Source organism: Nelumbo lutea, chromosome 8, assembly GCF_056320005.1.
Source record: "Nelumbo lutea isolate HS-2025 chromosome 8, American lotus-T2T, whole genome shotgun sequence".
Classification (NCBI taxonomy): domain Eukaryota; kingdom Viridiplantae; phylum Streptophyta; class Magnoliopsida; order Proteales; family Nelumbonaceae; genus Nelumbo; species Nelumbo lutea.
The window spans coordinates 59504747-59518381 of NC_142691.1; the positions used below are offsets into that span (position 1 = coordinate 59504747).

A 13635-nucleotide genomic window follows, 5' to 3' on the forward strand; every position below is an offset into this window, starting at 1 on the left:
GAAATAAAGAACCGCCACCTTCTTGAAATGGCTCGGGGATTATTGATTCATATGAGTATCCCCAAACGTTTTTGGCTTGAGACTATCCTTTGTGCTACTTATCTCATTAATCACATGCCCTGTCGATGGTTAGAGTGCAATGCTCTACATCAGCTTCTGTTTCCCAAGGCTCCTCTTTTGTCTATTCCTCTCCGTGTGTTTGGTTGTCGCTGTTTTGTCCAAAACCTATCACCCACCCATTGAATCCTCATGCTATTCCTTGCATCTTCTTGAGGTACCCTACAACTCAGAAGGGGTACTAGTTCTTTGATCCCATCTCTCGAAAATATCATGTTTCTATGAATGTCTCCTTTTTTGAAAGTGAAACTCTCTTTCATGTTTCTCCTCAAGGAGGAGTGTAGGCATGAGGAAAAACAGGTTTAGCTTCCTCATCTGCCTCAGATTCAGCTCCCTCTTCTTCTTGATCCTCCTCCCTTTCATGTTTTTTGTCATCGTAACAAAGGCCAACCAAGTTCAAGAGTTGTGGAGCATCAAGAAGTTGTACCACCAATGCCATCAAATTCTCTGGGGACGGATCCTACCCAGCCAAGTACCTTAGTTCCCATTGATATTTCTGACCCTATTGCTATTGATACCTCTAGTCTTGACCTTCCTATTGCTCACCAGAAGAGTGCTCGGTCTTGCACCACTAAGCACCCCATTTCCCATTTTGTTTTATGAAAACATTTTACCTTCCTTTCAGGCATTCCTTTCTTTCATTGTCAATGTTCCTATTCCTACTCCTAAGAATGTGGCAGAAGCTCTCTCAGTGCCTGAATGATAGATGCAATGAAGGAAGAAATTAATGCATTGCATAAAAATGGTACATGGGAATTGGTGGATCTTCCTGAGGGGAAGGAACCAGTTGGATGTAAATGGGTATTTACAGTAAAACATAGGGTTGATGGCACAACGAAGTAGTATAAAGCTCGTTAAGTGGAAAAAGGGTTCACTCATGTGTAAGGGATGGAATATGTAGAAACTTTTGCACTAGTTACCAAGGTGAACTCCATTAGGGTTTTTTTCTCTTTAGCTGCTAACTTCGATTGGGACCTTCACCAACTGGATATCAAGAATGCATTTCTAAATGGTGATCTTGAAGAAAAAGAAGTGTGCATGCTACAACCCCCTAGTTTACAGGCTCAAGGTAATGAACAAAAGGTGTACAAGTTGAAGAAGTCATTATACGACCTGAAACAATCACCAAGAGCCTGGTTCAGCAGATTCCATGTAGTTGGCAAAGAGGCTACAAGCAGTGTCAATCCAATCATACATTATTTACGAAAAGAGGGGAAGGGAAAATTGCAACCCTAATAGTGTATGTTGATGATATAGTTTTAACTGGTGATTGGAAAGATGAAATTCAAAAATTGAAGGGATTTCTTGCTACTCAGTTTGAGGTGGAAGATCTAGGTTCTTTGAGATACTTCCTTCGAATTGAAGTTGCCAGCTCACAAAAGGGTATCTTCATTTCTCAGAGAAAGAATGTCTTAGATCTATTATAGGATACAAGAAAATTGGGAGTGAAACCCGTTGGTTCTCCTATTAATCCTAATCACAAATTAAGTGATTGTCAAGGTGAATTCATCAAAGATGTGAAGCAATTTCAAAGGCTTGTAGGAAGACTGTTATCTCTCTCCACTCGGCCAGACATTGCTTGTAGTGGGTGTTCTTAGTCAATTCATGCATGCCCCTAAGACCACCCACCTAGAGCAGAAAGAATTCTCAGATATCTTAAGAAATTCCCATGTGCAAGTTTATTGTTCCAAAAGCACGGGCATTTAAAGGTTGAAGTGTATACTGATATATATTGGGCAGGATCACTGGATGATAGGAAGTCTACCGGCGGCTACTATACCTTTGTGGGAGGAAACCTAGTCACATGGAGAAGCAAAAAGCAGAATGTGGTGGCTAGGTCTAGTGCTGAAGCTGAATATAGAGCAATGTCTCATGGAGTGGCTGAAATTGATCTTGATTTCCTAAAGTATTTCCTTGCAATTTTTTATATCTCAATAGAAACATTTTTTGACCAGACAAGTAAACTTAGTTCTAAGCCAATAGAAATTACTTTTGAACCTAACTTGAAGCTAGATGATTAGAATATTCACTAGTGATCCAATTGAAGATCTTAGCCAGTTCTAGAAACTAGTGGTAAATTTATATATTTATCTCTTACAAAACTAGATATTCCTCATGCAATTAGTATGGTAAGTCAGTTTTTTCTTTTGTATAGCCCTTGTACTACCCACCTCAATGGTGTAAATAGAATCTTGTGTTACCTGAAGATCTTATCAGGTAAATTATTCTTGTTTTGCAAGAATTGTTATATGAAAGTAGGCACATATGTTGATGTGGACTGGCCTAGTTTCATTGTAGACAAGAGGTCTACATAACAGTATTGCACATTTGTGAGTGAAAATTTTGTTAATTTGAGAAGTAAAAAATAGTTTGTGGCGACCGTGTCAAATGTAAAGGCAAAGCCCAAAGCCAGGTATCGTGGAGCTTATGAATATTGTGGCTTAGAAGACTACTTCAAGAGCTCTAGTCTCCAGTGAGAAGGTCAACAGATCTTGTGTTACCTGAAGAGCTCTAATGTTTGAGCATCACTTTTTGTACAGGTGGTTATTTTGTACTAACAGTTTCTTACTGTGTAGAGTGAGAGTGTTTTTTTTTTTTCTTTAATACAATACATACCTTTTCTCAAAAAAAAAAAAAAAAACAAAGCAATTAGTATTGCTCACAACCTTGTCCACCAATATGACCATATGAACATATTAAGGTAGATTGGCACTCTGTCCATGAAAGGGATGTTGCAAAGATGTATGCTTACCATTTGTTAAGATTGAGAGTGAACTGGCTGATAATACTTACCAAGGTTGTTTGAAAGTATTAGTTGTCTAATACTTCATAATCTGCGTATGCTTGATATTGAAGTACCAGCTTGAGGGGGGGCTGCTGTCTCAGCTATTGGATCTATATATCAAGGATGTATTGTCATATTTCCTTTGGTGAAATAAAGAGGAAGGAATGGGAGGCATGAAGCCTATTCCAAAGTTGTCCAACATTCAGTGATTTGAAGAAATAGAAAAGGGATTAAAATATATCTACTTTTCCCTACAATAGATTCTTTTTTATTCTTTTGAAGTAACAAAAGTTAATTAGGAGGAAAAGAACAAATCCTGTATACAAGGGTAAGCTGCCAATGAGAAATAGGGGAAAGGGACAGAAAAAGAAGCTACAGGGCACACACCCTGCCAACCCAACGATCCTATACATCAGAAACTCTAAACCAAGGGGATACACCACAAACAACCCCAAAAACAAATAAGCATTCATGAACTGCTTTATTAGAAGAAATTGATGGAGAAGGATTTATATCTTAGTTAACCTGATATAAGCGTGCCACAAGCCTTACCTGAGAAAACAGCATTTCCTGTCTCTGTAAACTCAAACTTAGCGTCCATCCCTCCATCATACTTTGCAGCAACCACATCCTGAAAGTAAGTTCCCTTGCGGACTTCCCAACCCTTCAATGATTCTGAAGATTTGAACTTTGCAAGCAAGAGCTTGCTTTTGCTGCTTTTTCCAGCTCGTAGCTGTGCAAGTCTGTTGTTGTAATCCTGCACAGGACTAGAAATGAGAATCGTCGTGGACTAATCCCATGCTTTTCCAAGTTTGCATATTATCTAACAAAACATAGACTAATCAATGCCAGCTTTGATAAGGAGAAAAAGAGAAGCTTTCACGAAGCAAACCTGAAATGCTTTGGTAACGTTGTACACCCCTTGATGATCAACTCTGTTGAGATCCCCGGTGATGGTGGAACGAGCAGTTGCACAGTAGATTATCTTGTTGCAGCCTTCCACAGCGGTCTTCAAAGATGAGGGCTCGCCCACATCTCCAATTACAATCTCCACTGATCTTGGAAGCATATCTAGCACTTCCTGTTCGGCTTTCCTAACTAGAGCCTGTTTCAATTGGTCAAACAAAACAATTTAATGTGCTTATCTCAACATATATAGTTTAATCACCGAACTCAAAACCCCAAAGTGTTGTGTTGAGGACAAGCGAGTCAATCAGTCCTCACAATCTTCCCGAGATGTGGGATCCATAGTGAACAAATGTGGACGCCAAGAGAGAAAAATGAGAAATCATTTCGCATGATCTCTATCTCCCAAATATAGCCCGATTGTTGTATTCAAAACTTTTATTAGACAGTATATGCTAGCTGTATAAACTTCCTAAAGTACATTCAAAGCTTTGTTCTATCAAAAGAATTCCACCTAAAATTGCAACGACACGTAGTGTTATTCATAATACCTTGACATTATATCCTCTGAGCATCAGTTTGCGAGCGACAACCCGACCAATTCTGCTGGTGGTTCCTACAACAAGCACGGTGGTATTTTGAGCCCCTGGAATGCTGAACTCACACATGGGACCCTCCCTGATGAGGACTGTGTCAAGGCTCTCATCAGTGCGGGTCCTGGAAATCTGACCCAGCTCGGAAAACTTGCGCCAGACCTCATCAAATATCTGACGAGATCGACGGCCTAGTCCAACCGGATTAACATCATCGAGTGTGATGGAAACCGATGGCTGTTTATCATCTTCGTCGACCTTCTTCTCCTTACCAATCTCGGCCCTGGGAAAAACCAAGGAGGTCTGTCCGTGGACACACCACCGGCTCTTCGAACGCTTGGAATTGGGACTGGGAAGGAAAAGACCCAAGAATTCGGAGGAAGACAAAGCAGACGAGGAGGTGGAAGACAAGAACGAGATCATCCCGGGTTTCTGTTTCTGATTATAGTGCAGATTGTTGCAAAAAGCAGGAGAAGCAGGAGCTGTAGCAGTCATTTTGATGCTGAATTCCGAAATATGTGAAACCACGCCTCTTTTGATGGTTTTTCATTCCAGACGAATATCTGAAATGGGGTTTGGTGGATAAATTTCGAAAACCAGCGGTGCCATCAACCATGATCGCGAGGTAGTTAACTTTTATCTCCACCACAAAAATTGAAGTGAAGCATTACCGTTGGTCTTAGAAATTGCGCCTGAGTTTGGAACGCGCCACGCAGCACTTTACATCTCCTCTTATTTGATTACACGCGTCATGTGATAGATCACTGTAAGCATCTTGGGGCAATTGAGAAAATTTTTGAGTCCGGAGCTCCTGTCCACATCTACCACGTATCATTGCTGGTTGCTGCCACAACATCTCATTCTCTTTAGTGTGCTGTGAATAGACGTAGTAGAATTTTTGTGGACAGAAGATTCAAAGTCAAATTTTTTCAACAAAATAGAGAATGGCCCACCCTACAAGCGAATCGGATTCAGAAAAATCCGAATCCGATTAAATTATTGAAAATTTGTGTTCAAATTCAATCGGATTTAAAGACCTCGGCTCGTATTTAAACTTATTCCGATTATATATAATAAATTTATATAAATATAACATATTAAATTTATTATATAAATTCATATATAATAAAATCAATAAATATTATAATATAATCGGGTGAAAATTTTAATAGTATCCGATGGAGTCAAATCTCAAATTCTCAATCCGATCAGATTATTAATTAGATGCTCTCTCTCTCTCTCAATGTGCGTTCTTGATGTTTCCATTCCTCATCTAAATGGACTAAAACTACGGTATAATATCAAAACTACAGTAATAGCACATGTCTAAATGGACTAAAATGGACTAAAACTGCTACAATAAGACCTGGAACCACTCCCATGAACAGTAAGACCTCATATTGCAATGGTAACATGTCCAAATAGGCTAAAACGGAGTCCATGTCCAAGTGGACTAAAACTGCATTAGTAAATCTAAGTCCATATCCAAATGGACTAAAACTGCAGCTAGGGATGGCAATGGGATGGGTTCGGGAGGATTTTATAAATTTAGATCTTATTTGCCTCCCTAAATCTCCCAACACCCACCCCAAAACCCGTAGCAGGTTAGACTTAGAAAAGCCAAATTCTCTCTGCATATGAGAATGTAAGACCCTTTCCGGCCCTATTCTCCTTGCATTCAAGGGTAGAAGCAGGTTGGGTTTAGAACCTGCATTTAATTTCTTATTATTTCTTGTTATATATAACCAATAAATAAGTAAAATAACAAAAATAAATAATAAAATTTTCAATTATTTGATTAAGACATGTAAAAATGACAAACTATCAATTATCCTTCACATAAAATCAAAACATAATTAAACTCAATACCTAGTAGGTAAAATTTATATGCTTTCCAACAATATGTGGATCATGGAGGGTCAAGTTTAGCCTAATACCGTATCTTACCCATACCCATTCGGGTCATAGAATCCCAAAACCTATCCTTTAAGCAGAAAAAAAAAAAAAAAAAAAACCCATTGGGACAAGTACCCACTAGGTAGGGTAAAAATTGTCATCCCTAAGTTCAGTAGCATGTCCTTATGAGACAAGGTCTTATTTCAATGGAACCACTTCGAGGAACAATAACGCCTGCTATGAAATTTAAACAAGTTTGAAAGGGTTGGAAGTCAATCCAACACATCAAAACCAGCATATGCAACTTTTTAACTAGGTCATAACAAAACCAATAAAACCAACCCAATGTGTTGGATGCCAGTCCAACACATGTCCAGTGTTATGAAACCAAAGTGATACCAACCTGTGATAATGTATTCTATCTTGATCAGATGATCAATAACAAGTCTCTCTAATATGATAGCATGTTCTATCCTAATCAATCATAGTCAAGGCAAAGACTAAAGTATTGGTATTGAGTATTGTATCAAACAGCTCGGATACGGATATAGATACACTTTGAAAACGTATGGATATGCATGAAAGATATGAAAGTGCTTGGATATGCTAGGGAAATCCATATAAATCATATAAATATATTAATAACACTAAATCTAAAGCTGAATTAACTATACATGAGGCATAAATACATGAGAACTGCACACTTTAATAGGTTATATGAAGAGAAACATTACAATAAACAATACCATGACTCTAGAAGATGTACAAATCATACAATAATTATCAATCTATTTCAGTTTTTATAATTATAATTTTTAATTCTTATTATTTTTGGGAAATTTTTTTATTTAATGTTTTTATATAAATAATCTTTATTTTTAAAATAATAAACATATTTTACTTTTAACATAAAATTGTTTATTTTACATATAATTTTAAAATAAAACATATAAATCATTTAAGGTAGATAAAATAAATTATTTTTATAATTTTCAGTTTTTACTAAACTTTTGGGGAAAATTAATTTTTTAAATAATTTAGTTCAATTTTTATAATTATAATTTAAGATTTTTATTAAAAGTTTTAGGAAATTTTATTTATTTAGTATTTTTTATATAAATATTAACTATATTTTTCTAAATAATAAATATGTTTTCATTTTTAACATATAATTAATATGTAAAATAAAATATATAACTCATTTAAGATAAATAAAATAAAATAATTTTATAATTTTTAGTTTTTATTAACTTTTTGGAAAAAAATAAATCTTAAATCAAGGTTTGAATATGTCATCAAATTACGGTCCGATACACCTCCGAGTTGGTGAATATCGAGCCATATCCACCAATACAGTGTGATGCACTGATACAGTGGCATATCACACCGAAACACACGATTGGCAGTATATGCATAGAGTTATAGTGTATCCTGTGCCAGTGAGCATGAATATGGACATGATACACCCCCTGTATTAGGTGTATCATATTGATACTTTAATCCTTGAATCAAGCACAATATTGCCGATCATACATCCAACATTAGCAAAAAAATATGCATTATCATATTTCAGCAAACATGAAATATAACTATGGTTCAACTCATACCCATATAAACCATAGTTCAGCCCATAACCATATAAACCATAGTTTAATAAATTGTTTTCCTAACAAAAAACATGGCCATATCTGCTATCCATGATAATTTGGTGGCCTAAGACGGTCAAGTTTGTATACAAAAAAAGTGGTTATGTCATGGTGATCACCTAGGACGGTCATCTATATGCACACAGACATAAAAAAAAAAAAAAAAAAAAAGAGTGGTTATGGCATGGTGACCTAAGACTGTCATTTATACATTGTTCATGATCTGTTAATTACATAAATGAAAAGAAATGGGTATTCAAGGTTGGGAGTATCTGATTTCCTGACTACATGCTACATGGTTTCCGAACCTGGACATACTTAAATAATTAAAAGTCAATTCCCATTGGATGAAGAACCAGCCACATATACTGTTGCAAGAGCTTACCTGGAAGAAGAACCAAACTTCATACATTGATTGTATAGGAGTTGATCAGGAAGAACAACCCACAACCTCGACAGGTTGAAGCATTACACCTAGAGTACACCTCCTTGGAGGATAGAGGTACCATTCAACCTGATTGAGAATCACCAACTCTACGCCTCTGAAGTATAAATTTAAGAAACCAAATTATTAGTTTTGCCCATATTACCTTTGCTTTTGTGGTTTTTGTGGTGGCACTAGGAGAAGTACAACAGTTCCTTCTGTTATGATTATACCCTTTGCATAAAGAACATTTAACTGTTCTTCATTCAAAATTTTCGTGGTATACAGGCCTGCTTCACCTTCCTCCTTCGGACTATTGGTGGTCGCCCAATCTTTCTTCTCAACTTTAGAGGATTGGTTGCCTAATCTCATACTCGTGGCCAATATTTTTCTCTAGGAATAGCTTGGACAAATGATTGTAGGTGGATTTAAGGAATGCCTTGTCACAAAAATCTATCTTCAATTCTATCGCTGGTGTATGCAAGCATAGCCAATGCATGTGCACATGGGATGCCACTAACATCCCACACCCGGCATGTGCATGTTCTTATGTCCATCATTGTGACATTATCCACGCCATTATCACCCACAATCTGATAATTATACATGCCAAACCTTTATCACTCTAACAAATCTATACACATGGACAATCAAGATTACATTTACACTGTTAGAGTATCTCAGTAGTTATGATAGACTCGTAACTAGGATCGTTATCTCTGATAGCTATCCTAGATAATTGATCACCTTATCTCATTATCATGTAGCTTATCATCTAGTTATTTCCTAGATAAACTCTAACTTTGTAATTGTTATCTTCTATACATAGTTATCCTCTTGTAACTAGTTCTTTATTTAAATGAGTCAAGAGACCAGTCAATTCTCGACTGAGTCATTCCCTTCTCATTGTTCTGGTATTGCTCTTATATGGTATCAGAGCCATTTGACAAATGTCATGGCTTCAGAGACAAGCACCACTGCTCCTGCCGTCTAGAGACAAATGCAACCTGGATCGACAGATGGTCGAACTATTATGGTGGTCTCCCTTTCCAGTTTTATGAATGTAGTTTCAGTAAAACTAGACCGTACTAACTTCTTGCTTTGGAGCTCTCATACTACACCAGCTCTCAAAGGGCATTTTTTATATGGCTATGTGGATGGATCTTTTCCTTGTTCTCCACTCTTCTTAGGAGATGGAAGTAGCCAAGGATCCAGCCGCAGCAACCCAGATCATGCAGCATGGATCGAACAAGACCAGTTGATCATAAGTTGGTTATTATCTTCATTAACAGAGCCAGTTTTGGCTCAAGTAGTTGGCTGTAAGACGTCCAAAGAGGTATGGGATTGACTTCATGTTCTTTTTTCTTCTACAAGTCAAACTCGAATCCATGATTTGAAATTAGAGTTAGCCTATTTGAAGAAGGGTACTCTCACAGTCACTGATTATGTTCAGAAAATTAAAAGTTTATTTGATGCATTAGTTGCCTTTGGACACTTTCTAACTGATGTTGATCAAATTCATTATCTTCTTGGTGGTTTACCTGCTGAATATGATACATTTGTGCTTTCAATAACTATTAGACTAAATAGTCTATCCTTTTCTGAAATTCAAAGTTTGCTACTTACTCTTGAAAAGCGCTTAGAGTGACACTCTTCACAATCTGTGATGGACTCTCCCTCTACTAATTTGGCCAATAAGAAGAAAAACTTTAATCGCAATCAAACCTCTTCTTATAAGCCGCGACAATTTAATAATGATGGTGGTTCTGATAGTTTCAAGAAAGCTTCATATAATAACAATAATCACAGCAAATCCAATTCCAAGAATGCCACAGTAGTTTGCCAACTGTGTGGGTATCTTGGCCATACAGCAGTTACTTGTCGTCGTTATCTGGATCACACTACCAATAAGAATACCAAGCAGGCTCATACAGCCTCATCTTCGCGTTCAGCTCGTGATGATAATTGGTACCCTGATTCTAGAGCAACCAATCATATTACTTCAGATCTTGGGAATCTCTCTCTTCACGATGAGTATCATGGAGCAGATCATATCCTAGTCGGCAATGGTACAGGTCTAGACATATCTCATATTGGCTCTTCTATTTTGAATACTAATTCTGGGTCCCTTGTCTTGAATAATATTTTCAGAGTTCCTAATATATCTAAGAACTTATTCTCTGTTAGCCAGTTATGTAAGGATAATAATGCAACCTTTATTTTTTACACTATTGACTTCTCTGTTAAGGACAAAGCGACCGGGAAAATTCTCCTCCAAGGGCCGATTAAGGGAGGGCTCTATCAACTAAAGACAAATTGCACAACTAAAGCTCCATCGGCATTCATTGGTGAGAAAGTATTAGTTTTCGTATGGCATCAGCGGCTAGGACATCCCTGCAAACGAGTAGTTGCCTACATCTTATCTTCATTTCAGCTTCCAGTTTCGAATAAGGACATCTCTTTTTGTCCATCCTGTCCACTAGGCAAGAGTCATACCTTGCCATTTTCGAATAGTACTTTTATTGCGAAGTATCCATTAGAATTTTTATTTTCTGATGTTTGGGGACCAACCCCTGTCTCTATAAGACATGGTTTTCACTATTATTTGATTTTTGTTGATGCTTACAACAAGTATATATGGATTTTTCCTATGGCCTCTAAAACTTAGGTTGTCTCTATCTTTGTTGTTTTTAAGAAGAATGTGGAGAATTTATTGAATACCTCTATCAAAACTCTACAAACAAATGGAAGTATAGAATACAAACCACTTCTCCCTATTCTCTCCAATTCGGGCATCACTTATCGTCTCTCATGTCCTCATGTTCATGAACAAAATGGGGTTGTAGAACGACGCCATCGCCATATTGTTGAAATGGGTCTCACCCTCATGGCTACGGCTTCAATGCCCAAACATTACTAGTATAATGCCTTTGAGACTGTTGTTTTTTAATTAACTAGCTCTCTTCTCCAATACTAAACATGGACTCTTCTTTAGAGTGTCTCTTTGGCACTACACCTTATTACACTATGTTGCGCACTTTCCGATGTGCTTGCTATTCGCATCTCAAACCCTATAACCGCTCTAAACTAGACTATCTTTCCAAATGTTGTTTGTTTCTGGACTACAATTTACATCACAAAGGGTACAAATGCTTGGACTTAACATCTGGCCATCTATATATTTCTCGTAATGTGATTTTTGATGAACATACATTCCCATGCACTTCTGGCAGCACACCTCCACTTCCCAACTCGGCTACCAACACTGTGGCTGGCCCTCCTATCGTTACATATCCGTGCCCTTCTCCTGAACACATTCCCGTACCCACCGGAACCACCTCCCCTAGCCCACCTATTATACCCACTGGTGTTAGTTCTGCCAAATTGCTCCCATCATCATCAACCTCATCGGATACACCCTCTTGTTCCATTGCAACCCCACTTAATGCTCATCCCATGATGACATGGAGCAAGAGTGGTGTTCGCATCAAACCCTAGGTATGCTTTGGAAGCCTCTATTGACCCCGATCTTGAACCCTCATGCTACACTATTGCCAAGAAAGATCCCTATTGGGTACTCACCATGGAAGATGAGTACAAGGCTCTGTTATACAATGATACTTGGGATTTTGTAGCTCCACCTCCTCATAAGAGCACTGTGGGAAATCGATGGGTTTATAAGATTAAGAGACATCCGGATTGGTCCATTGAAAGATACAAGAAGCGATTGGTGGCTCAAGGGTTTACTCAACAAGCCGGTATTGACTTTGCTGAGACTTTTAGTCTAGTTGTTAAACCAACCACTATTCAGTAAATAATATCTCTCGTAGTTCACTATGGCTGGAATCTTAGACAACTTGATATGAGCAACGCCTTCCTTTATGGCTATCTTAGTGAAGAAGATTTTATGAAACAACCCATGGGTTTCGTTGATCCAACACAGCCATATTTTGTATGTCGACTTAAACGTTCCCCTTATGGTTTGAAACAAGCCCCACAGGCCTGGTTTACTCGATTAAGGGATCATTTGGTTCATCTTCATTTTCTGGAATCCCGCGCAGATAGTTCTCTCTTCATGTGGCGGACTGGCACTAATGTCATATTTCTTCTTGTATATGTGGATGACTTATTGATCACTGGATATTCTAATTCTGCCCTTACTCAACTCACCTCTCAACTCTCTACCACTTTTTCCCTTCGAGCTCTTGGGGAAATTCATTACTTCCTGGGTTTGGAATTGCATCGCAATTCAGATGGGGTGCACCTATTCCAACGTAAATATATTCATGATCTTCTCGTTTAGACCAAGATGCATAAGGCTAAACCAATTCATACACCTATGGCAGAATCTACCAGACTTGATGTCACTCATGGTTCTCCTCTTCTCGATGCCACCGAATATCGCAGTGTGGTAGGGGCACTACAATATAGTACCCTTACTCAGTCGAACATCAGCTTCTCTGTTAACAAAGTTTGCCAGTTTATGAAGGAGCACACTGATGTTCATTGAAGTGACGTCAAGAGGATCCTCCGTTATCTTAAGTCCACAATTGATCATGTCATTACTTTTCGTTCTTCTCAAGAATTGGCTCTTGAAGCTTTTTTTTATGCTAACTGGGCTAGTTGCCTTGTTGATCGTCGCTCCCAAGGGGGTTTTTGTGTTTACCTAGGTCGTAATCTGATTTCATGGAGCTCTCGTAAACAATCCATGGTTTCTTGCTCCACCACAAAATTAGAATACCACAGTCTTACCTCCACTGCCGCTGAAATTCTTTGGCTCCAGATGTTACTAAAGGAGCTTGGATTGAAGCTCCCTCGCCCACCTATCATCTAGTGCGACAATTTGAGTGCCAAGTTTCTCTCCTCCAATCCTGTCCACCATTCTCGCACCAAGCACATAGAATTGGATGTTCACTTTATATGGGAAAAAGTTACAGTTGGCCTTCTACTGATCAATCACATTCCCAACCATGATCAGATTGTAGACAATCTTACTAAACCTCTGCCATCAATGAGGTTTCATGACCTTACAGCCAAGCTTACCATCTCCAAGAGACCACTAAGCTTGCGAGGGGATGTTAGAGTATCTCAGTAGTTATGATAGACTCATAACTAGGATCGTTATCTCTGATAGTTATCCTAGATAACTGATCACCTTATCTCATTATCATGTAGCTTATCATCTGATTATTTTCTAGATAAACTCTAACTCTGTAATTGTTATCTTCTGTACATAGTTATCCTCTTGTAACCAATTCTCTATTTAAA

General features: G+C 37.9%; 1 protein-coding gene across 3 annotated transcripts in view; it reads right to left on the minus strand.

Moving 5' to 3' along the window:
* The window catches only part of HCF173 (high chlorophyll fluorescence phenotype 173), a 36796-nt gene extending 28031 nt beyond the window's left edge, over positions 1-8765 (minus strand). Inside the window, exons 1-4 of one of the 3 annotated variants that reach the window (XM_088957901.1) lie at positions 8534-8763; positions 4360-5245; positions 3795-4007; positions 3455-3659 (exon numbers count right to left, since the gene is read on the minus strand). In XM_088957901.1, coding sequence (XP_088814027.1) covers positions 3455-3659; positions 3795-4007; positions 4360-4896 — 955 coding nt within the window. In that variant the 5' untranslated portion in view covers positions 4897-5245; positions 8534-8763. Of the gene's footprint in view, positions 1-3454; positions 3660-3794; positions 4008-4359; positions 5246-8328 lie in introns of all 3 variants that reach the window. The other 2 variants (XM_088957900.1, XM_088957902.1) reach the window with 2 other exon arrangements.
* Between the last annotated feature and the right edge of the window lie 4870 nt (positions 8766-13635).